This window comes from Sinohyriopsis cumingii, chromosome 7, assembly GCF_028554795.1.
Source record: "Sinohyriopsis cumingii isolate HCF-2022 chromosome 7, ASM2855479v2, whole genome shotgun sequence".
NCBI lineage: Eukaryota > Metazoa > Mollusca > Bivalvia > Unionida > Unionidae > Sinohyriopsis > Sinohyriopsis cumingii.
Genome location: NC_142967.1, coordinates 8,884,533 through 8,911,021, shown reverse-complemented (window position 1 = coordinate 8,911,021; position 26,489 = coordinate 8,884,533). Strand labels below are relative to the sequence as shown.

General features: G+C 33.8%; 1 protein-coding gene across 3 annotated transcripts in view; it reads right to left on the bottom strand.

Moving 5' to 3' along the window:
- LOC149794713 (ATP-dependent RNA helicase DHX58-like) overlaps nucleotides 1-26,489 on the bottom strand; it is a 114,377-nt gene continuing 87,888 nt past the window's right edge. For all 3 annotated transcript variants that reach the window (XM_089964331.1, XM_089964333.1, XM_089964332.1), the window contains exons 12-15: nucleotides 24,613-24,754; nucleotides 6,393-6,635; nucleotides 4,066-4,233; nucleotides 1-3,078 (exon numbers count right to left, since the gene is read on the bottom strand). In XM_089964331.1, coding sequence (XP_089820457.1) covers nucleotides 2,444-3,078; nucleotides 4,066-4,233; nucleotides 6,393-6,635; nucleotides 24,613-24,754 — 1,188 coding nt within the window. In that variant the 3' untranslated portion in view covers nucleotides 1-2,443. The remainder of the gene's footprint in view (nucleotides 3,079-4,065; nucleotides 4,234-6,392; nucleotides 6,636-24,612; nucleotides 24,755-26,489) is intronic.

The window sequence follows — 26,489 nt, the reverse complement described above, 5'->3', positions numbered from 1 at the left end:
GCAGGAAAATGCATTCTTTATTCATGTTAGTTCAAAACTCTAATTAGTAAAGTTTTATAAATGTAAAAGATTGTAAAGATGCAAAAACAACCAGAGGCAGTAAAAGAGGAAATACAGGCCACAAAGAGTGTCTTTTGTAGTAAGGATTTGGTACAAAAAGAAATGCATATCATCGTCAATTACATGGTTCTATTCTGGACAGAGTCTAAGGCATGAACAACAAAAACTTTAATCTACGTCGGTGATGTATAAAATATGGACCATAATGACCTACTAGATATAATATAGGTCAGGTGCTGTGAAGCCCACTCGAAACTGTTGCCTATAGAAAGAACCATTGAGGTGCATTGAAGCTGTACATATCTATGGTGCTTTTATATGTGGAGAAGCAAAATTATACAAGTTCTTCTCGATGTTGTAAAGGTGACTTATAAATAGGAGTTATAACTCGGTCCAAAATGAAAACGAGCATCTTAATAAACACATCCATTACTCTAAAAAAATAGACATAACAAAACTTCATCAAGATATGCTAAAACATAACCAAGCTATAATGAGCTGTAATCGAAAATTTGAAATATTAATTTTAAAATCAATCTACAATGCCCAGAACTCGGCAAGATTTGAAGTAGAAGAAATAATATCCCAATCATATACATGTCCAAAAGACAGTGTTCATACCACCTTACTCAAAAATGATTTGATTGTTTCTCAAATTATGATGGTTACAGACAACTTCCAAAGTGCCAGAGTCATTCTGGTTACAATATATTGCTAGAAATGAATTGAAAAAGAACATGCATGTATTCCCACCTGTGGTGAAATAACAGCCTTTCTTAGGGCTACAAATTGCCATTTATCTAAGGGGACCAGTTTGGCTTGGTTTCCCAATTCGATAAAACCACACAAAACTGACTTGATCGTTTCGGTTGCCTGCATCAAAATTTAAACCCAATTACCTTACAGTGACTAAACTTTTAATTGCCACTTAGACAATTAGAAAAGCAAAATTGTTAGGGCATCTCACTATGTACACTATGTACTAATACTATTTCAATTGTTAGGAGTTAGGAACATTATCAGAATCATTTGAATTTGACTCAATTGCACAGGTGGCTCACACAATATTGGTTGTTTGGGTCCATTTACAAACAACTGGACATAATTTGGCTAAGTACGGGCGGGTTGTCTGATGCCGGAAACCCCCTCCACTTCCCACGTCCGAACATTCGTGCAAAGGGCGGAGATGTGGAACGATTTCCACCTGCCTAAAATTGGTGTTCCAGTGTGACGTCATTGTCACCAACCAATTGCGACTGATGTTACAGTTGCATTGGTCGACACCACAGTGATTGGTAAACAGAAAATTAATTTTAGTATCATGAGTGCATGGGTCCATTCCCACTCATGAAACAGCCATCCCATCAGACTGCAATGGGAACCAAAAGGACCCGTGGCTGAAGGCTATAATTACCAGTGTACCTTGTACACACAGACGCCTGGGGGATGAGGCTCTTTTTCCTTCCCAGGATCAATTATCAGGTCGCTGTGGGACCATTAACAGTGGTACATGCACAACGTGCGCACACCACTATAATCCAACTAATTAATCAATCAACATGCATGTATGGAATACAACTGCAGCATCACGGTTTTTGAAAACAGATCCATGCCGAAATAAAGTAATCAAGTGTGATGGATAGATGGGCAAGAGGTGATTATATGCCCTAAGACTGCTGCACAGTTAATCTATCTACAGGCTGTACATTTCCCTGAAATGGAATGCACGCTTGTACAGGCAGGTCCTGACAGATTGGTGGGTGCAAATTAAATCTACATGGATTCTTGGCTAGATCTGAAACTTAAACCTGATTATATCAACGAGTTACATTTCTAATAAGACCATGGATATCTGTATAAATCAAATTGTTCTTGAGGATCACCAAAAGATTTAAATACATGTATGCATACATTCATCTGCTTCTTGGTTATAATAACACACAACAATCAGATCAAAGTTAACAGACATTATAAAAAAATGGCAAATCCCCATCTCATTCAGACCTATAGCACAAGAAAGCCCTTTTCTAGGCAGAAAAACTAACTGTTCGTGGTATGAAGAGGATACAAATGAGAAGGGCATTAGCATTGTTAGAAGGATATGACTTTTCTTTTGAACCAGTAACATTGCTGTTTTCATCTACTTTTTACACAAACAATGGTTCTAAGAAGATATGCTAATGCAAAGGACCTTGCTCAAGGTTACCTGAAACAGCACTAAGGTTTGAAATCCCAACCCATCAGCTACAAATCAAACACTCTATGGACTGAACTGTTCCACTGATCTAATCTCTAAAACCATATCGATACATTTTGCACAAAAACTCAGAACCTGCAAAGAATGACTCTGTTATGCCTTGTGTCTGGTTATGTCTCCATTCATTCATTCAACTGAAATTACTTTCCTTTTATCCAGAAAACCTTTCAGATCTTCATTTGTTAAGGGAAGTGTTTCAAAAGGAGCCCTACTCCATTTCTTGCAAGTATCTTTTCGATCATTCACATCCACAATAAGAAAGCTGGATATCTTAATGACTGGAAGCTCTGCATTTCGGTAAATGCCAACATTTCCGAGGTCCTTCTTGCATTTCTTACAGCGAAGTTTTCCAGAAAAAGTAATATCCTTAAAACAAGTTTGGTCGTTACTTTCAGTTATACTGATTCTTTCTTCGAAATCATCCAATACAACAACATGATGTACATCAAGGACTGTCTTGACATCGGAGGACATACAGATATACTCCTCACATTCAATGCATCTTAAGTCGAATTCACCAGTCCTGATGGGCCGGCCTCTCCTTCTGTGTGCCTCTAATTTGCGATTCAATTCTTCATTATCCTGGTGATGTTTAAGCTCCTCCCTGATCTTGACTGGGTTTATGGTGATCTCCTCTTGCAACTGCGCAAGAGCCTTCTGCATCATGATTTCTCGTATCATGTTACACTCCACTTTCTCATCCATTCCTTTACTTTTCTCAGTCACATTAATGCACTTGCTGTCTTCAGCCCTTGCTCTGCCTGGATGGAAAATAAAACATTTTTAAGTGTCCAGATGACATATTTTACTCACCCTCTTATTTCTTATGCTCCTCCAGCTGGAACTATACATTCCATAAAGACTATACAAACAAAAGATCACCAATCTTCTAGGTGAAGCAGAATTGCAGGCAAGTTTACTAATTAGACAACCTCCAAATAAAGACCATTGCCCACTACAAGCCAGTGTCACATAGGTCCATTTACTATGTAAAAAAACTAACTTATCCTCTGAACTGAGACCACTTCTCAATTGGGACCACATTTTGCCTTTTCCGAATTGACGCATTCAAAAGGCTTTACAGTATTCTGAAAATTATTCTGGTTCCTTCTTTGCAGGAAAGAATATTTGTTCCGATTCTCTTTACCCTATTTTTATCTCTGTTTTTCTATGTATATGACACTCACTGAGTTGCTGACCTTTGGAATGAGATGAAGAGTATTTAGTTACTAGAATGCATTTCTCCACAGATCCTAATTTAGTACTTTTATTTTTCATTCGATTTTAATGCCTTTCTTTCAAACAAGAACCACAGATATCAAGTAACAGGGCTGTATTTGCTGTTTGTCTCTAATAGTCTACTGTTGTCTTTAGGACACATACACAATGTATACATTCTATACCTCTTTTAATTATCCAGGTAATGTGATAAGTCATGTAAATTTTGTGAGCGATTGTGAAACTCGCCTATTTCTATGGTTCTTATATACCCCATACTTATGAGTAATTGCTAGCAAATCCAATATGATCAAACCAGTCTGACATTGTAGCCATAATATACATGCAGATTAAGAAATTAGTAATTAGTTATTCAAGTAAGATACTGTTTATCATTTCCATATATATTCTTTTAAAATTGATATTTAAATTCATAGTAATCTCAGTTTTCACTTGAGGTAACATAAAGTATGATACTGAACCACTGATTATTTACTGATTAACAGTACAACTTTTCATTGCCAATATACCTCTGGATTGAACCATGGAGATCTCATTGGTGACATGGTCATACCGTATGACAAGGTTACATTTACTGATGTCCAGACCTTCTTCTCCAGCCGAGGTGGCCACTATCAGCTTGTGTTGACCATCACGAAAACATTTTAATGCATCCACTTGCTCTGCCTTTGTCATTGCTGATAAAAGAGTATTTTGAATAATGTATACTATTTTCTATAAAGGAATATTTAAAATCTGATTCCAGGATCTCACTACATGTATGCTAAACATTTTGAAGCTAAAACTACATGACAAATGTAAGAAGGAACGTCACTGAATTATTAGGGATGGACAACTGTCTTAAGTCTTTAAGACGTCCAGTCCTACATTATAGGCACTTCAAATGAGATTTGTTCATACAGATTATGTAGACATTGCATGGTCTAAGTATTGGTGCTGGAGCAAGTTTAATGTATTGTTTTAAACTGGCTATGAAATTTTGGTATATTTTATGTTGCAGTGTCTGCTCCTCATTAAAACTTCAAACACCAGTTAACAAACACTAAAGCAATGAAAATGGTATGATCAGCAAACAAGATACTGAATAGTTGTTTTGAAAAGCCAGTATACAATGCTGACCGTGATTACAGGCAATGCTGATGCTATCTCCCAGGATAGCTGCTGAAACAAATAATTGGCAATATTTATTTAGGCTTTGGTTGACTTTGTCTACAAATGACTCTATGCTACTTTTTTCAAGTTTTCACTTACTTAACAGTGGTAAAAATTTGAGTAAGAAAATCAACAAAACAGAAAGACAACATTTTGAGGAACTAAAAAAAGACCATTCTAAAGGAGAGAAAGAAAAAAGGTGGAAGAAATATTGGAAATGCTTATGAGTCTGTTGTCATAACATGGTAAAAAAGTAAATGAAAATCATGTTAAGGGCTACAAAATAAATGGAAGAGTTATGACCCTTAGTTGTATGACTGTTAGCAGTATGAATTTACTATACACAATATCAAGATATATTATACTGCACAAGGATCAAGTGATACAAAAATAAATGTTACTAAATTTAATCCAGTTAATAGAAGAAATGGTGAAGTATGCATTTTATTGTTTGTTTTTGAGTAGTAAAATATTTCTAATTTATCTGCAAAGCAATACATAAATAAAAATGAAAAAGCACAGTTTTCAGCCTGATAGTTTAACCACCTTGAATTGTTTGTGAACAATGTTACAATTCGAATGATGGCAAATAACAATCAAATATGAAATATTGATATAGAGTTCTTAAACCAAAACTCTAAAGTTTTCATTACCCCAATTAATAAGTATGCATTGTATTAAACTCTAAATTGTTGTGATTCAATAGCCATAGATCTATGAAGAGACCTAAGATTTGTAGGTTCTTATGATTTTATATATTTTTCTCAATTAGGTCAATAAAACTAACACTTCTTTCAATGGATATTTCACTGTAACCTCGTTTCACATTAAATTTGAAAATATAAACAAATGTCAATAAAGTCTTTTTAAATAAATATAAAATGAAACACCCTTACTTCACAACACTCACGTATATACACACACAAAAGCATTATGTAAGGGATGTAAAACATGTGGAGAGATAAAATCACTATCACCTATTTCTACAGATCAACACATGTTGTTAAGGACAACTCCCACACATACAATCAAAATAGACAAGGGAAAGTGGCGTTATGTGACAAACACACATAACTACAAAACCACTTTTTCTTGAAGACCACTCTAGGTAGGTTCCAATGCTATGTGGAGAGAATATGTTTGGAATATTTCACAAATAGTACATGCCTAAATTATGTTTATTAACTGCATTTCCAAGAATTGAATATTGTACATTGTACACTTTTATTTGAAGCGGTTTTGTCAAATCATCCAAAGTTTTGGTGCGAGTTAGAATATTTCATACTTCATTATCAATTGTATGCTGCATGAATAGAAGCATGAAGTTATTTTCAATTCTAAGAGGGACATTTAAAAATTTCACCCCCTTATATTCACCGTACTCCATTTCTACCACTAGAGAATGAATATAATAAAAATATTTCCTTTCATATCGAAACTGACAGGAACCTGCATTTGTTTAGGCATCCTTGTATTGTCTTCAAATGCAAGTCTAGTATATAAATCACTTTGTTAGTGGCCAAGTCAGAGAAAAACCAGGCTAACATATCCAATCCATCTTGAAAAAGTTTGCATGTTGTTTCCTTTGCCTTTGTTTTTGTGCATAGAAGAAAATCTTTATGCAAAGTTCTAAATTTATTCAGAAATAAAAACGATTCTCAATCTGAATCTTTGATCAACTTACCGTTATTCTTTCCACTGGTATTGGTCCCCACAAATTCAGTTGGATTAAGGTGTTTCAGGTCAGGAGTGTCTTTTATCCATGCTGTAATTGATTTTGCAAGCTTTCGTGTTTTTACGAAGATAATTCCTCGAGATTCCCAATCTGGTTTCCCGTGGAAGCTTTCAATTATCGTGTGTCGCAAGATCTCCAATTTTGGATTCTGAATTTCTTGAATACGCTCAAGAAAATCAGCCTCTGTGATTTCTGAAATAGAATGGTTAACTTTTGTCCCAAATATTTTTAAAGAGCGTGGAAACGATGTGATATGTTTTGTTCCCTCAGAAGACTATGATGTATTAGTATAAGTAGTAGGATTTGTTGTTTTCTTATTTTTATTCTTCTTGTTATGGGTTTAATGTCATTTTTTATAAATTGTTGCCAGCATAACTGTATAGGAAAAACCTGGGGATAGAACCACTGACCTTGATCTACTGTCAAGCAATCTCACACTGGCTGAGCCCAAGACCTGCACCCATGCAGACAGAGGTGAGACAGCAGTGATCCATAATAGTGAGCGCTTTAGACTACTCGGCCACTCGAGAAAAGTATTTGTAAAGGTGTTATGTTTTTTATGCAACTCCACATATACTATACATTTAAACAGCTTTGAAAACATACATATGTTTACATATATAGTTCCATGAAACTCAATATATATCTTACTTAATCGTTTGCAAACTCACGGATGAGTATGTATTTCCAACCTTTTCAGGTCTTCACAACCAATTCTGTTCATCCAGTTTGAACAACAGGGAAATAAAATGCTGAACCAGCATTATAAACAGCATAAATCAAATGTGTCATTCAAAATGTAACAAATATAAATAGTTTCAGACACATTAAATTCAGCGATTTTTACAATGTATTTGTTATCAGATTATCCTATTTACGGGCCAGTTTTTGTTTTCAAGAAAAACATTAAAATGTGTTGGGTAAATGTATACAAGAAGTTCAGCATTATATATAAAGAGAGAGAAAGAGAGAAAGAGAGAGAGAGAAAGAATATATGCATAGTATGATAGTATGTATGCTGTATCAATGATATACCACGAGATGTATACATTTTTCATTCAATGGAAACTCGGCAAGCCTTGTTTCCTTTTAATGAAAAAATTTATACGAGTGGTATATTACTGATAGAGCATACATACTATACATATATTTTATTTATATCACATACAAATGCACATACATGTATTTGTCCTTTGAATGGAGTTACAATATGCTCTGGGCAAATGTATATTGACCAAGTGAATGAACTCCTCACATCCCTGCTAGTGTGTCTGCTACAAAATGTAGTTCTACACCTTTTCTTGTTGTTCACAATCACATATGCAAATTGATAAATTGATTGTTTTCTTTTTCAGTTTCTATTTTTATTCACATTTATTAAATCAATATAAGACATACTCATGACTTTAACATGAAATTTGGTATTTATAAAGAAAGTAGTGCACTACAAAAACGGCTTGCTTCTTGTACACTAAACCTGAATTGTCAGGCATTCATGTACTGGTATATGGAAATTAGGGTGCAAAAGAAACTAAATGAAATGACGAGCCAACAAGAGGTAATTAAAATATTTTAATATATTTACAGTTCATCTTAGTCATTATTATGCATTAATTAACATTTATAAAGACTTTAAAATTCTCTCTCTCTCCCTCTCTCCTTTGGATGGTTTGACTAAACTTTACCATCATTCATAGGTCCTGAGACATCATCGTATGACACAAGCAAAAATCCCCAACGCTCATATTTTCATGGATTTTTGCCTGTATCTAACTACAATAATCGGGGGGGGGGAGGAATTTTGATATTTTTATATTTAATAATTAATATTCGATTTTTAGAACATTATAATAGGTTTAAGAAACAACAACAACAAAGCATTCAATATGCTACAGTATGTGTGCCTCATAACTGACAAATTTTACATACAGTGTCGACTGGCTATTGTAACTATGTATCATTGATATTATGAACACTGTAGAGAGATCCCAAGGAAAGTGAAAACATACCTTTACAACAGACCAGATTACTGTAGGTTACTTGGTACAAGTTCAGTTTTGGGGCCCCAAGTGGCCGAGTGGTCTAAAGCGCTCACCGTTACGGATCCCTGCCATCTCACCTCTGTCTGCATCGGTTCGAGTCTCAGATTCGGCTAATGTGGTTATGTGAGAAAGCTTGCCAGTAGCTTCTCGTGGGTCGGTGGTTCTTTCCGGGGGTTTTCCGGGTTCTTCCTCCACCATTAATACTGGCCGCCATGTATAGCCTATCTTGTGCTGAAAAATAGCGTTAAACCCTACAACAACAACAACAACAACAAGTTCAGTTTTAATGTTTTCATCCAGCACGATGTTTTTCTCTCTCACTTCAGATTTGTTTGCTTATTTTTTCCATTACACACGAGATGGGAGAGAGGAATGGAAAAGAGAAAGGATTCCAATGAATTCATTTCATTTAGAAAACAGGGACTTTTAATACTTGTTATCATTATTTTCATTTATGATTAATGAATGAGCAGAAATTCATCATTGATCTATAGGCCTGCAGATGAAAGAATGTTTATGTATTTGTATTGTTGCATCATGGGCAGATATCAATAGTATTGGTATATCATTTTGCTTTATACCATTAACACTTTAAAGCCATGTTATTTTTAATGTATTGGTATATGTGTGTTTTTATATATATATATATATATATATATATATATATATATATATATATATATATATATATATATATATGTATCCAAAGAATAAGCCAAACATTTTTTCCTCTCAAAAAATGTATAAATACAATATAAAATAGAAGAGCTCACACGAATTAACCTGTCCAACTGGAATTAATTCTTCTAAGATACCACCTGATCAACTTGTCGAATGGGAAAATTCTTGAAATTCATCAACATACTTACTAATGATTTTATGATTAGGAACTATAAACACATACACAGTCTATTTATAGATCCTATGCAATTTTTACTTTCTTAATATAAAAAATAGAACCTATGCATATACCCTAAATCCATCTATAAATAATTAATATAAGTTACAGCCATGAATAAAAGTTACAAAAATTATATATATATATATATATATATATATATATATATATATATATATATATATATATATATATATATATATATATATATATATATATATATAATGAGAACTTTGTATAGCGCCTAATCTTTAGAAGCTCTAAGCACTTTACAACATTAGACAACACCTATAAGATAAAAAACATATAATGATATGATTACAAAAACAAACACCATGAAATTAGAAAACATTAAAAAACGCTGAGAATATTTAAGGTAGGAAACATTATTAGGTCTTTCAGTTTGTTCATGCAGTCAAAATAAGTGAGTTTTGAGAGCCCTCTTGAATGTGATCACTGTGTCTTTGTGTCTAAGTTCAGTGGGCAATTCATTCCACATTGCTGGGCTCTGATATGCAAAAGAACGCTGTCCATATGACTTTGTTTTCATAGTGGGAATAATGAGTATATGATTGTCAGATGAGGAGCGTAAGTATCTTGCTGGTGTGTACACATGAGTGAGGTCAAATAGGTATGTATGACACTTGAGAGCGACTGAGTGTACAGAATGAAGAGAACAGGTCCAAGAACAGACCCCTGTGGAACACCACAACATAGATCAACTGGGCAGGAGTGTATTCCATTTGCAGATACAATTTGTGTCCTGTTGACCAAGTAGGACTTGAACCACAGTAAGGCTGTATCATGAATGCCAAATACATGCTGGAGACGGTGAAGTAATATATCATGGTCTATTGTGTCAAATGGTGCAGACAAATCAAGGTGGGTGAGGACTGTAATCTTTCCGCTATCCAACGCAGAGAGAATGTCATTAACTACTTTAAGAAGAGTAGTTTCAGTACTGTGGCAAGGGCGATATGCAGATTGACATTGCTAAAAAGACTGTTTGAATTTATATGAGATACAAGATGGGATAGAACAACCTTTTCTAAGATTTTTTATTTTTTGGAGATTAGAAACTTGGCGGTAGTTCTTTAAATCATTATGGTCTAGTGTTGGTTCCTTCAGCAAAGGCTTTACAATGGCAGTTTGGAAAAATGATGGGAATTCCCTAGATGAGAGACAGGTATTAATAACATCAGTTAGTGAAGGCAATACTGGATCTAAGTACTCAAGCAGCAGTAATGTTGGAATTAGATCAAGTTCACATGATTTTGGTGCACTCTTCATCAGGATTGTATGTATGAAATCCATAGAGACAGGTTCAAATGCTGCTAATGATTGCCGAACAAATTCTATATCCCAACTGTATGGTGATGATGAGTCAATTGAAATTGTAGTGTCAAGCTTATCTCTAATGGTTTGTACTTTGTCACGGAAGAAATTTGCAAACATGTCCGGAAGGTCAACTGGAGAGAAGGTAGTTGGAAATGGTGTAGATTTATGTATCTCTCTGTGTGTGTGTGTGTGTGAGAGAGAGAGAGAGAGAGAGAGCATTGCATTATATTTTTTATTGTAATGGGGAGGGTTGTTGCAAAATGTGAGGGGTAGAACACATCAAGTTTCTGAAACTACATAAAATCGCATAAATACCTGAAGTAAGCCTTTCTAATGTATGTACGCCATACCGGTATATGATCTAATTATAGTATATACAGATGAGGAAAGAGAAATAAATCTGGCATTAAAATGAATTTTTATTTAGACAATTCCTTCTTTTAATTATTCAGCATGTGAGAAAAACTTGATTCTAAGTAACATGTTTCCTAATTATATTTTGTTTCTTTACTTATTTAAATCAACTTGAGAATACTAAAGTCTATTCAAAGTGAAAATCTATAACTAAGTTTCTTGTATCAATATGTATTTTGTGACTCTTTTTAGTCATTTTAGCAAATAGTAAAGTTGCATGTTTGCATTACATAAGCAGAATTCTGAAAACTGATTAGGAAAAGAGCAACAACTGATTTTATTTAATACTTCTTGTTCTGTTTCTACTGTATTTATATTTTCAATCTTATTCTGCATGCAAAAGACACAAACATGTTTGAAATCATTCAAAAGTTTATATATATATATATATATATATATATATATATATATATATATATATATATATATATATATATATATATATGGGCAGAATTATTAGATATGGAACCGTAATTTCCATGGTTTGGTGATACCAAGAGGAGGATTTCTTCCATTATCAGGAGACAACAGACATATAAATTTGTTCTATATATGGCACAACTACAGACTGATCAGTTCCTCTAATTTAGGTTTATAAGGAGTAGCCTGTCTCTTTAAAACCTATTTTATTTTGAAATTCCTGTTTAAACAGGGCCTAGGAGAGAATTATTACCATTAGATATTTCATTTTAAAATTTCAATGTTAAGAGATAAGCAAGCGGTTTGTCAGGGGAACAAACAAATAATATGCAGAAAACAAATGCTAAACACCAAAGACAAGAGAAAGTCTTGTCTCCTGCATGTTTGAATGATGACAAAATATATAAACAAAGGATAGAAAAATAGAAAAACGAAAGAAGAAAAATTAATAGCAAAATGGGTACTTTAGAAATAATAATAATAATAATTTTAATACATGTAGATCAGATGCCTGGCTATAGTTTTGATAAGATTGCACTAGGAAGGTTAACTTTTTCATTTATGCCACACTCCATATGGGTTTCCAATTGTAGTATCCAGTATCATTCTTTATATGTGCGTTTTGTATCGGTCCAGCCCAGGTTATATTCAATCGGTAGCATCTTGAGGGATTCGAGTGAATGCCCAGTCAAGTTGTATTTGTGTTGCAAATGTGGCTCAAATGTGTTGCGAGTGTGGTTCTTCTGGTTCAACATTTATTTCTTCTGAAATCAATGTTTTGAGAACATATTCAGTGGCACAGATCCTGTATATTAGAAGATAAAGATTATATTTTTGGTTCAACATCCTAACTTCTGATTCATAACGAGGATAACTTCGATTGTCGAACTTGTACACGACTTGGTGTCTGGCAAATAAGGCAACAGTTTCCTTTGCAGCAATATGTGCCTTAGACAGTGATCTAGTTTGCCGTTACCATGACACATACCAGATGGACCTTCAGAGTTTTGGGTCCACCATATGCAACGATAGTAACTTCTTCAGATATGCCCTTCCAATGTTCAGAGAATTCAATTTGGTGTCAATGTTTCTGAATGATTTGTTGTAAATGTGGGGCATTGGGTGGAATGTAACCACGAAGGGAATGCACATGTTGTATTTCTGGCTTTATATTTCAGTAGGGCTCTGAGGAGTCTATTTTGTTAACAGCCTCTTCAATGTTGCTATTTTCATACAATTTCCTTCTAAGGTGCCCCTTGAACTCTATGAGTCTTTTCCAGATTAAAGTATATACGCTCAGTCCGAAAGCACACACCATGAGGACAATTTTTTAATCACGTGCTATGGGTTGCAGTTGGTTGGGAGTATATAAAGGTGAAGAATAAAGGTCAGTTACTACGTCCTCTGCCAGAAGGATCGATTGAGTACTCAAATGATGTTGGACATAAGTTTTATCATGAGATGAAAATCATCAAAAAAATAGTTTGTAATTGTAGCCCATTTGATCCACTTAATTCTACGTCATCAATGATTCTGCAACAGCTCAAAGGTATATATGGTGCCTCATTTTGAGGGATTGCTCGAGTCTTCCCATGAAAATGTTGACATAAGAAGGTGCCATTTTAGTAACCATTACAGTTTCCTTAATTTGTCAGAATGTTTAGTTGTTGAATACAAAATTGGTAAATTTAGGAAAAGGTACTAAAAGTTTGACCAAATAGTAAGCAGGCAACGAAAGATCCAGTCAACTGCCTGGTGCTTTCTTGCAGGATGTGATATCTTCCTTGTGTGAATGTTGGTGTAAGTTGTTCTTTTGGGCTTTAACGCCATTTTCAGAGGCTATACTTGGCAGCCAGTATCACTGGTGGAGGATGAACCCGGAAAAACCTAGAGAAGAACCATCTTGTCACGGAATGCTACTGGCAAGCTTTCTCAAGTACTCATATTGGCTGAGCCCAAGACTCTGACCTACGCAGACAGGTGAGATGGTGATCCGTAACAGTGAACACTTTAGACCATATGGCCACTCGGGGTCCCTGTTGGTGTATAAGGAAAATAATTGCGTGGAAAGAGTTTTCTGGATTGATAGTTTTCAGTGTTTTGTTGAGATAGACCGTTGCATTTTGGATGTATGAAAGCAGTTTGTCCAAGACAAACCGAATGTGATGATTATCAAATTCTGACATCTTTTGCGGTGGTGGGAAACTATTTCCAGAAACGATTGGCCTCTCAGGGTTCCCTTCTTTGTGTATTTTAGAGCGTAAATAAAATCTCCATGGATTGGGTTAACTGATAGAAGACAAATCAGTTTTGTCATTTCTGTGAACTGCGGTATGCATAACTTGAAATGTCTGTCACACAACTTCATAGTAATTCAGTTGTTGAGTCATGACTGCATGTCTTATAAAATATCTCATCTAAATTGCTGTTTCTTTGCCTCTGCAATGTAGTCACATGTATTCGGGATAACAATGCAGGATCTCTTTTACTTTTGGCTTGATCATCCCTCTCGCACAAGCAGTTTTGTTGGCAACTGTCTTTCCTGTCGGGTTGCATATTAATGTCATTTTCCATCACCAACAAAAATGCCTCTAGAACTAAAATTTTACTGGAGGTGGAACGTACTCACATTTTGGTCAGAATCTATGAGGCTTAATTTTGTTGACATTGGATTCTCCAGCATCATCACTAAGACTTTTCACTGAATTTCACTCTGCATGAAAATTATGCGAGGAATTTTACAATTCTGGTGCAGTAAGCATTTCATGCCAGGGACAAAATTTGTGACCCTTTGAGACAAGACTTATTTGAGACAGCTTAAAAGATGATAGGTTTATGAAAGTATAGACACTCCGATTTGTGGAAAGTCTTTTCCTGCGAAACCTGTTATTATTTTCAATTTTCGTATTTTCTATAAAGAAGCACGTTTGGGACTTCTCAGTATTAAATAATATATAGAAAAGTGCTGTTTGGTTTGTCCAAAAGTTGTCATTTTAGGCTAATTTAAAAGTGTTCAGTTTTTCCATGGTCACAAATTGTGTTTAACTTAGTTTTTTCCAAGAATTTTTATTTGAAATTGTAATACCCAGCTCCATTTATCTGACTTGATATGGACTTGATATGGAGATTAATCTTTTAGAATTTCAAAACGTTTTACATAAGTAAAACGAAGAATAAATTTCCATATTTTCATAGGATAAGGGGGATGCATATATAATATAATATAATATAATATAATATAATATAATATAATATAATATAATATAACCAGCTACAATTGTCTGTCTAGCTGACTTTTAAAGCCGGCTTATTTTACTCCCAGTGATACCAGGTCATGATGTCAATTCTTTGTAGCTGACCCAGAGGACTAGCTGGTACTATTATTGTTTAGCGTGGTCACCAAATGTATATACATTACTACTTTTATCACCATCTCCACTTGGTTATCCAATTGCTTCTGTTTAATCTTTTACAAAATTTGGTATGGTTATACCAAGAGTTGCTGTTCTCATACCTAGTGCTATAACAGTAGTTGCAATTTAACAAGTTTTAACCTTTACCAAAACTTGTGTATGAGATACTGAATAGTTAGAGGGAAATTAAATAAATAGGAAAATCTCAAGATGGTTACGGATGTATTTAATTTGCTTACTAATTTTGTTCAAATCAAATACAGTGAATGAAGCATAAACGAAGTATAAACAACCTATTCTTTTACATTAAATATCTTCTTTGCATGACCTAGATACTGGTATAAGACATTATAACACATTCATCATAAAATAAGCCAAAACCAGTTAATGTTAGAGGAACATTTTTATTTTCTCAAGAGAATTAGAGAGCGAGTGAGCGCAAGTGAACAGAGCAAAGCTAGCAAGTTGTTAGTTCTAAAATCTGGTATCTCCTTTACTGCAGTATGAGAAACCGGCACAGCTTTCGATACTGTAAAAGGGACCTGGGTGGCCTAGTGGTCTAAGCACTAGCCTTTACAGACCACTCACATATCTCATCCCTGTCAGCAATAATTTGAGTCTCGGTTTGACCAACATGGGTATGTGAGAAAGCTTGTTAGTTTCCTGGGGGTCAGTGGTTATTCTTGGGTTCATCATCAACCAAATATCCTGGCCGTGACATATGGCTTATCATGTACTGAAATAGATCGCTAACACCACAACACAATCTTAACACGAACATAGAATTTTTATCTAATATTTAGATCTGTATATTTAAAAGACTTTCATAACATGATTGTATATTGCATTACAAATTATGGAAATGAAATGTTTGTACAAGATTCGACTGTAACTGAATAGAAATAGCTGTTTCAATTTAGTTGATATTATCTGTCCAACATTTCCATGGGACCGACAACAAAATGTTGGTTTAGAGATTATAGTATATGTGCAATAGATCCTAATGATAAATTAGATAAATGGCTAGAATTACTATTAGTGTATACCAGGTAACCAGTACTGTTAGATGATGCAGAAAGAAGGCAAAGAACCTAACCAAATTAGCACTCAGTGATAGACGTTGCGGAATATCTAGGTGCAGTGCAAAAATATAACTTTGCTGTTAATGATCTTGGTAAAAATGTTAAATCTATACGTGTTGCGTTTCTTTCTCCAAATGTTTTTAAAAAAATATGGAAAATATATAAGAGGAATATAATGTAGTACTTGTTTTAATGAAAGAATAAATAGGTTACAAATTTGAATGAAAATAAACTGTTAAGGAGGCTTGAATTTCCATTTTATTATAAAGCAGGAAGGGAAACTCTCTAAGATTGAATATAGCCATGTAGAAGTGTATTTATCTTATCTATTAAATCAACTTAAGGCAGCTGCATTTGACGTGATATATTAAATCTTGTGATGGTGGTATCTAATTAAATTCATCCCCTGGTGATTTGTGGTTTAATTAAATAAACATGCTTTTCACAATTCTAACTTTGATTCTTTTCAATTACTAACATTTTAATATTCTAGAATTTTGTTTCATCTTTGTAATAAAGCTTACTTCTAAAATGATACAATTATTGTATTGGTACACTATTCATCTTTAGAAAGTCCTAGTGTATTTGATTCATTTAAGAAGAACCAAATATATTATCATAATTGTAATTGCCTGTATAGTATAATTGAATGTTTTCTTAAAACTCATTGTTAAAATCTCTCTCTCTCTCTCTCTCTCTCTCTCTCTCTCTCTCTCTCTCTCTCATGTTTGACTTTTGGTCCATGACTGAAGATTCTACTTTTAGATAGATCTGTTATGACATAAGCCAAGTTGTTGTGTTGCAACACAAGTAGGAGGAATTGCAACACATTGTTCTTCTTTTAAAAATCAGTCTGTAGATGTGTTTAATGTTCTGTTTACTTTTAATGAGATGAACCATTTATTTAAATTATTTGGAATTACAAAGTTCTAATGTTATTGTTTAGACTAACATGATTCTGGTATTATCTTGAATTCATTCAAAAGAGTTCCAGACAATGATTTTGTAATACATCAGAAAGCACCTCAGCATATTCAAGAACTGGGATTCATTTGGAACACTCTATTCTTGTGGACTTTGAGATAACTTTCAGGATTATTTTTTATTTAATTCATAATAAAGTAAGTTTCTCTTAATGATGATCTTTAAAATAGTCATGCAGATGTGTTGGTACTTCTAAACAGAATTGAAGAATTTCACCTAAACTTGAATTATCATTATGAGTATTAGACATTCTAATGCTTCAATACGACATTTGTTTACCCATTTACAGGCATGGACTCAACCATATAAATTGTGGGCATATAGGTACATAATGAAAGACCTTGACCTATGAACATTATTATCATACTCATGGCTTGCTTTACTATATATACTTGGTATCATGCTGATTCCAGATTCAGTAATTACTTTGTCTTTTAAAATGTATTCTTCATTATCCTTCTCTTTTAAAATTTATTCTTCAATATCCTGTTCGCAAGTATGAGATAAGCCAAAGAATTTACAATCCTTTTTATTCTCATTAATGAAAAGTTTCTTGTTCTATGTTCTTCATAACCTGGCCAGACCTGCCAACCCTGATGAGTCTGTCTTAGTAAGGTAGCTGATCTTTTTCCATAAGATTGACCAGTTTTCAGTAAGGTGTAACAAAATATCAATAACTGCTATGGTAAAGCTGGAAAACATAATACTCTTTACCTCATGCAAGCGCCCTTGGACTTCTCTACTCCATTCGCATGGAAGTGCCTTTTGACGCCTCTACTCCATTTGCATGGAAGCGCCTTTTGACGCCTGCTGTAAACATCAGCCATTTTAAGCCCTTTTTTTGTAGTGCCACCTTCGGGGAAACCCCCTATAAGATACTACATTCATTTCTGTGAATGACAATTACATCAGATCACGTGGTCACTGTTTATGCTCTGATGGATATCTGCTATTTAAAGTAACTGGGTCGTAATCTCCACTCTCCAAAATGAAGGTTGCAGATTTCATTCAGTACTTATGAAGTTTTCATGATTAGAATCACAACTATGAAAAATTCAATAACTTAGGTAAAGGCTCTGATATTGATGTACGCAGCAATTAGTTTTTATAAATTATCAAATTCAGATGACTTAGTGATATAGACGCAGACGAAAAACTTGTAAATTTCGAGTATGAGAAATGGCAGCTACGGTTGGTCACGCCGCTTCACTGACATGACGGTGAATGAGTTCTCTCAAGATTTTAAAGCGCATAAAATATTCTTCTGTGAAAAATAATTACACAGCTATAACAATCGGACTTTACTCTTATATTTTTCCAAACATAATAGATGTGTACCAAAAATGTAAAATGGTTACAATTGCTGTTAAACATAACATACACTACATTGCTTAACAGTTAATAGGCAGGCCTATGTGTATGGAGTCGAATAGGTAACAGGTGTTCTATTTATAGCATGCTACACTTTGAAACTATGCTCTATGAGGTAAAGGGTTAAAAGTTAAACGCAGCGACGATGACATTATGTTCAACTAAAGTTTGTAAAGTACATGCAGACTTTATTTACCACTAGTACAGTTGCACAAACTTTAGTTGCAAACCTTATGCAACTCAATGGCTTGTTGCTATCTCTCTACTTGACAAGATTCTTGGAAATTCTTTTTCCATTTCATATGATGACGGCAATCATATTTCCTAACACAAGACGCATTCAAATTGGCATGTGATATCCAATAAACATAATTGTGTCCTTTCCATCTTCTATTCACAAGATTCTGAATATTCCTTTTTATTCTTCTGTGTTGATTATTAACACTTTTCTAGAGGCTTATTTTCCCTTTCATCTTAAACAAGCATCACTTTCGGGATGCCATTTTTAAAAAAATCATATAATCAACAGTTTGATCATGAAGGCCCTTTGCATGAACAAATAGGTGCAGTTTAAAGCATCTGGTGTGCTGCTGTATAGTTAGTCTGGTTTCCTGAATAATTTCACTAATTCTAAGGTGGCGCTCCAGTTTCATATTTTGCACAGACACAATTTTAAAGAAAAAGAATTTCCCCAGGTTTCCTCACTGGTTATACTGGCTGTTTACAAAAGACCTTGTATATCTTAGTTATTGTTCAAAGAACCTTTAATTTCCTTTATTTTGGTGTATGATTGATGGGTATACAATGGGTTATAGATTATACAGTTTGCCATTACTCCAGATGTGTAACTTTCAAAAACTGCTAGCTCCACTTGGTCATTTTCACTTCCTGGACCTCAGAGGTAAATTGTTAAAAAAAGAGCCAATAACCTTTCTCTTACATTTTATATATGTAGCAATTCATCCATTGCACTTTCAGAAGCTGGTATTGTCTAGATGGGCAAAATTCATTTTCCCTATTTTAATAGGTGCTAAAGATAGTGTACTTTAGACGAATTCAGGCTGTTTTTTTAGCATAAGAGAGCAGTCATTTTAGTTAGCAGTGTGCTTAGATCATGTACAATTTCCATTAAGTACAATATCTAAAGAAATGTAAGCCACATTACATCAAAGTAGCATAGAGGTATGTCAACATTCTCTCCATTGTGCATGTTTCAAATACAAACAACTTCACCTTACATACGTCACTCTCTCAAAAGTACATAATAACTGGTGAGTGCCCCCCTAAAGAGCACATATGTATTATTATTGTATGATTTATTTTGGATTGTATGGCTGAAAAGTTTAAGTCGCAAGCATCAAAACAGTCCTTCTGAATAAGTCTCATTTATTTCCCTCCAGAGAACAATATTTATTAGTGTCAGAGTCTCACACAAGCCCAGGCCCCCACCCCCATGTGAGCTATTTTAAAAAAGCACATTACAATTTGTCAACATAACAACCAATGTTATGCTGAAAGATAGGAACACGAAACTTGCCAGAATCATTCCTGAGATGTCACCAACAAATTTTACAGTTTGAAAAGGGCTGGAATATATGCGGTTCAGGAAGGTCAAAGGTCAAAGTTTAAAATATTTGCTTAATGTTTAATATGGAAGAAATCAATTTTCTCTGACCATTGATTTCACCATGCCTAGCATAATACTCAATTCTCTGTATTCATACTTAAATGCTTATGTAGGTGTTTCACAACTCAGTGTGAGGGACACAAATGTCTGGACAAATGCATCTCCAGAGGATGGAGAATTCCGAGGGATCCTTCAGCAGGCTGGTTGACGTGGGATTCTACCTCAACCATTTATCGCAAGTGGTAGATTTGAGTATTTAATGTCATCATCTGAGATGTCATGAAAAGAAAGTATCCTGAACAACATTAGTTGCAGCATCTAAAATTGAGTATCATTATATGTATGACAATATAATGCACCATGTTGATGAATAATGCATTGATCACATGTCTTGTAAATCCATACAGATTCTATAAAGTAAAAAAATCAATCTTTATTTTCAATATTTTTTCAATCCATTCTGTTATTGGTCAATATATAACATTCTCATCTACTCATATTACTCAAATGTTTACACATGAATCTGTTATTTTTCTGTAAACTTACTGTTCCCTATACACGATTTAACATGTTTAGATCATTATCATTAATTCATTTATGATAGTCTGTTCAGACTGACTAAACAAATAAAGTGACAAGACAGAGAAGCAATTCTGCTCAAAATTATGAATACTGCTCTTTCCCAAGTTTATGATAATCCACTCACAAATTTCGGAACTTACATTATTGGTGGAGATATAGGATATTACATTATTGCCTGCATTTTTCTTGCAGTATCATCCCACAAAAACTGTCCATTGCAAGAATTTAAATGAATTTATTTTCAGATGGTTCTTTGAACTTTAGACAACCAGTCTCATGTGCTCCATTTATTTAACAACATAACAGTTTCATTGAGCTCCAACTAATCAATGAATCATCATATCTTTCCCATTAAAATTATATATGCTGTACTGTTCAATGTTTTTGTCTTTAAAATGCTAGCCACCTTGAACATGGGTCACATTGTTTTTCGAATATAGACAACTCCTGCTCTTGAAATATTCCTCAGTATTCTCTCCGTTTCAATTTTTCATTTACATTCTGAAGGGTCAATTGAAATTTATTGTCTGACTGTAAAAATTTATTTAAAACAATTATAAAGGTCGCCGTTTTCAAAATAGATTGAAACTTTCACATCTGTTGTTTATTTAGGCACTCCATAGGTGTCAATGGTCAGATACCAAATAAACCGATTCATACTCTTGATCTATTTTAGGGTCACTGGCATCAATTGGTAACATAAGTATTTATCAGGCTAAGTATTATTGTATCCCTCAATAACGGTGAAGCAATACATGTATCTGATTTCTGGTTTAATTTCTAAGGAAATATTTACTCATTATTGTCAAAAGGTTCTATCAAATATTTATATAAGAAGAACATTTTTTATATTAGAAAGTGGTAACAATATTCTATATTTTCTTTCTCGATTTATTCCTTGACCTTTCTGTTATATATTATTTTCCCTTTCTTCAACTGTATTTTTTGAGGTTTTCTCTCATTAAATATTTACTGAAAGCACAGTTTATATCATCTCATTCTTTTGTTTTCACTTGCTTAGCTCAAGCATATTTTGATAACACATCTACAACTTTCAAAATTTACATACATCAATTGTTAAATGATTCATATGTTTGCATGTCAATAATATCTGATTGCTACTGATCATCTTCATGAGTAACATAGATCTTTCTGTATGGAAATCTTGCTCTTCCTCCCTTGTGTAACATGTATGTTGTGTGTTTGGTTAACCAACTTTTAACCAAATTTTTTATTCAGAATAATTTATTTTCTTCTTATCACTTTTAATTTGTTCCCATAACAGATTGCTTTCTCTGTATGAAGTTCTACTTTCAGGACCCTGATGAAGACATTTTAAATGATGTCCTTCTGTTATTTGCTTTAAATTATTGTTGAATTTTAAATGAGCTACACTTTAATCAAGTCTAAGCTTTTTAATAACTAGTATTATTTTGTTATACTTTTGAAGTAAAGCCTGTATCAGAACAAAATGTTTTCTTTCAATAAGGTTTAGATGTAAGAATATGGTGTAAAACAGTTGCTCTCTCAACGAATATAAATGAAATTAGACATATAAATCATACCATTTCTTCCATGAAGAAAAACATTATTCCATGTTTAGAAAAGGAAAGAGAAGTAGAACAAAAGAAGAGATCGACCTTATAATCAATGACAATAAAAATATTCAATAAGCGTAATACGTTCCATTTGCCTTTGTGCATTTAAGAACAATGAAAAATTGTATATTTTTCATAATAATAAATTCAATTTTTCTGGTATGAGAATATCACCTTAAAATAAATTGTCAGATAATGCATATTCATTTCACTTATTTGTCTTTTGATCAACTTTTGCATATACCAGTCTCTAATATTCTTTTCCCTGACATGGTTACCTCCTGATATTATGCACCTTGACTGCCCCAGAATAATTAACTTTTCTTTCTTGTTTTGAACTGAGTGGATTGTTGCATCAAGGGATAATATCTAACTAAATCACTCTGAATGTAGCCTCATCAGATTACAATTATGCATAGATGACTTGAAACATTCAACCTATATTTAACTGAAGATTAGGTGCATATAATGATCTCTTATACATGTACTCACCTTTGTCTTATAATCCTTAGTACTAAATTTAGGATCATCTATCTCATTCACTGAAGAACAGTGACTCATTCATTCTTCATAATATGGTAGCTCACCTCATTTAAAGGATTCAGATCACTAATTCATTTCTGATAAAACCTGATGCTATATACTAAAAAATAAAAACAATTTTGGCATTAGACCGGCACATAAACCATGCCTACTACCGCGCATTAGAGTCAGCGGAATATTTTAATCCATGAGAAACAAATTTTTCAGCAGCATTTGTTGGAGCCTGTTGCCACTAAAAAAAGTGGGCTCCCTGGTTTGCAAGTAATAACATAGCCTCACACCAAGATTCTATATGATATTTTGTCAGAAAGAAATTAAATAAAGGATATGAAAATAAAAGTAAATATTTTTGTCAACAATAATAGATAGACTGAAATTTATGAAATGAATAAGGAAGAAACTTATATCCACTAGCCAATGGGTGTATCTCAAGATCTGCATTTCCCAACCAACAGCCTGGTTCATTGGTTATAAAATAAATAGTGAGCCAAGACCATGAATACAAAATTACCCCAGGCATCTATGGGCTTCTATATCATAGAGATCGCACTGACCTAATTCATCTGCATTCCAATGATTTATCTACCACGAATAGCATTCTGCTTGACAGACTTTTGTGATTATAAGGTATCAATATGAATAATCGCAACATAAAGCCATTAATATTAAACATGAAAACATGAAACGTGAAAAATAATTTTAACAAAAACCGTCTGCCTTATCATTGTTTGTACTTCATAATAAGGGATAGCTCCAACAAATCACCACTAGGAGAAGGTCTAATTATCCAGATTTATTCAGATACAGAAATGTCTCAAACATTCTTCTAAGATAGGTGTGCCAGATGTGAGATGTTTGTCATTTTGAACCACCATTTATAGACCATAACAAAACGGGTGAATCACAAAGGTTAGTGTCAGGTATTTAAAAGTGATTTATTGCACATTTATGGGTTGAATCTACAGAAGGACTGGACATAGGCATGCTTTCTTTGTTCGGAACACTAAAATATTTGGTTTCAAATTCAAAGAACAAGACCTCAAAAGGCATGCATGTGAATAAGGGATAGATTGTTAAACTTTTAAAAAGGAAACAAAGGGTATTTTGTGGCTGAACCAGGATGCATAGTATCTACAACAATGTTGCGAGGTGAGCTTCGGGGGATTTTGTTTCTGATCAATTATTTATGCAAGGAAGTGGGGGAGGTGTAGGGCATTGATTATTAAAAATGAGAATAAAGCTATCTGTGGCTGAGATAAGCTAATATTCACATCAATGCTGCTAGGACTTCAGCTTAGTCAAAGAGAATTTGCTTTTTAAGAAAATGTAGAAGCAGCAGTTTTGTGTTTCAGTATACAGTATGGCTTGGTTTTGAATTACTCCATCTAAATGGAAAAGGAAGTGCCACTGGACTATCTGTTAAAAATATCTTATGTACATCTCTTAAATGTGTGCAGCGTAAAAAAAATCTACAAATATAACTTTGTTTTCCATATATCACACTGACAATTATTTCTAAACATGCATGTATCATAAATGTCAGAATCTTGAGAAAATAATATAATTGTCCATGGCTGCTTTGCAAAATGATAATCATGTGCGTACCTGACTCGAAAATATAATGCATTTACGTTTCTAACCAACCTCACAAATAGTTATTGCATCATTCCAAAGAAATTACAATAAAACATAATGGGTCACCATGTGTAATATACTCTAATTGATTTATTGGTACTCAAGGAATCTGAACATGTGAACCACAAAGATCAAAGTAAACTGGTTCAACAATGGGGTTTTCAATGAACTGCAGTATATGCATCTTTTGAATACAAAATACTGGATGCAAACAATACTCACTTTCAAACATCTCTTGGAGTTCTTTCTCATTTTTATTTTTCATACTGGCATTTTGTCTCCATTCTGACATCTTGCTTTTCAGCTGCTCTATGGCATCCTTGGTTGGGGCATCATTGTAGGTGATTAGAATATCATTGTAAATCTGGAATTATCAGGGAATGCAACAGTAATAATGCTATTCTTAAGACAGTGGTCATATGGGATGTTTTTTTAAGAGACAGTGTTACATAAACACGTTTTAGAGGCTTACTAACTGCCTCAGCAAAGTAATGATCTGCATAGATCTCATTACAGAAGCAACAGAGCTGGCCCAATCACCGCAAAAGAGAGAGAAAGAGAGAGAGAGAGAGACAAATGCACTTTTACAATGAGATTTAAGAAATTTAAGACATTTATGGACTATGAACCCAACAATATCCAGTACCTTTGCAAAATAATAACACGTAACATTCACTGCATTTTGAACTATAATGCATCACCAAAGCTTTGTTTTCTGATTACCATATACTTGCTACACCTTGTACTGCCATTAGAAATAGAATTATGCTGCATAACTAAAGACATTTGCACCTTTAAGAGAGACACATGCATCCCTCTCTTGCTGCAAGTCCATCTGCTATGTAGCTACCAATCAGGATTCAAGACAGTGATAATGGTAAATATGCTGATGTATATTACACTTATAGCCAATTACAACAAGAAGTCACAGAGAGTTGTTGTTTTTGTTGTTTGGGATTTAACGCCATTTCTCAGCACAAGACATGCAATACATGGCAGCAGCATATCTGGTGGGGGAAGAACTCAAAAAACTCCGGTAAGAACCCACGGGAGATGACTGACAAGCTTTCTCACAGCCAAGTAAAGTAAAAGGGCTGATGTAGTACTGGGTAATCAACTATTACCTTAAAACATGGTGACATAATTCATGTATTGTAACCTTTTTTAATATTTATAATACTATAATTTAATTCAAACTTTCTATTTGTTAGAAATTAATGAATTTAACATATTTTTTCCATTGAAGAATGTTCAGTATTCCTGAAAACAAGTTATGTTTTACATTGGTGTTTGTGAAAAGCATAGCCTGCACTGTTTTTCTGGATTAAGCATTAAGAGTCGTTGCTAGGACTATCGATCATTATTCATAACAAGTTTTATTTAAGCCCAATAAGAGGATGAATAATGCAGAGAAGAATCATCTACAAAGGGATGGGTGGGAATTCATATCATTGGCAGTATCTTTTACATATATTAGAAACAAGAGTGGTCCAATTACGGATCCATGTGGCACACCACCATTTATAATCATTTCTCACAAATATGTATGGTGTAAAAAAGACCATTTGTTTTCCATTACTTAGACAATTTTCAAGACACATTTTATCAGATTACCTGAAACATTGTATTTGTTCAATTTAAATAGTAAGCCCCTGTGCTAGACCCAATGGAAAGATTTCAATTGATCACAAAATATAATACAAGAATTTTGAGATTTTTTGAGTGACTTGCATATATTATGATACTTTTCAATAAGCTGGAAAACAGTGGAATCCTGATTGATACTTTAAAAAATAAGTTATGAGAATATTTATACACTTATTTAAATATGCATCTTTCAAAACGTTTGTGACACAACTAAGCAAAGAGATTGGTCTATAATTGGCAACCTCCTTCATACCAGTTATCCTGTCCGACTTCAAGGGTATGTCCTAATGTTGTATCAGCATGTATGTCCTAAAGTTGTATCAGCATGTATGTTCTAAAGTTGTATCAGCATGTATGTTCTAAAGTTGTATCAGCATGTATGTTCTAATGTTGTATCAGCATGTATGTCCTAATGTTGTATCAGCATGTATGTCCTAAAGTTGTATCAGCAT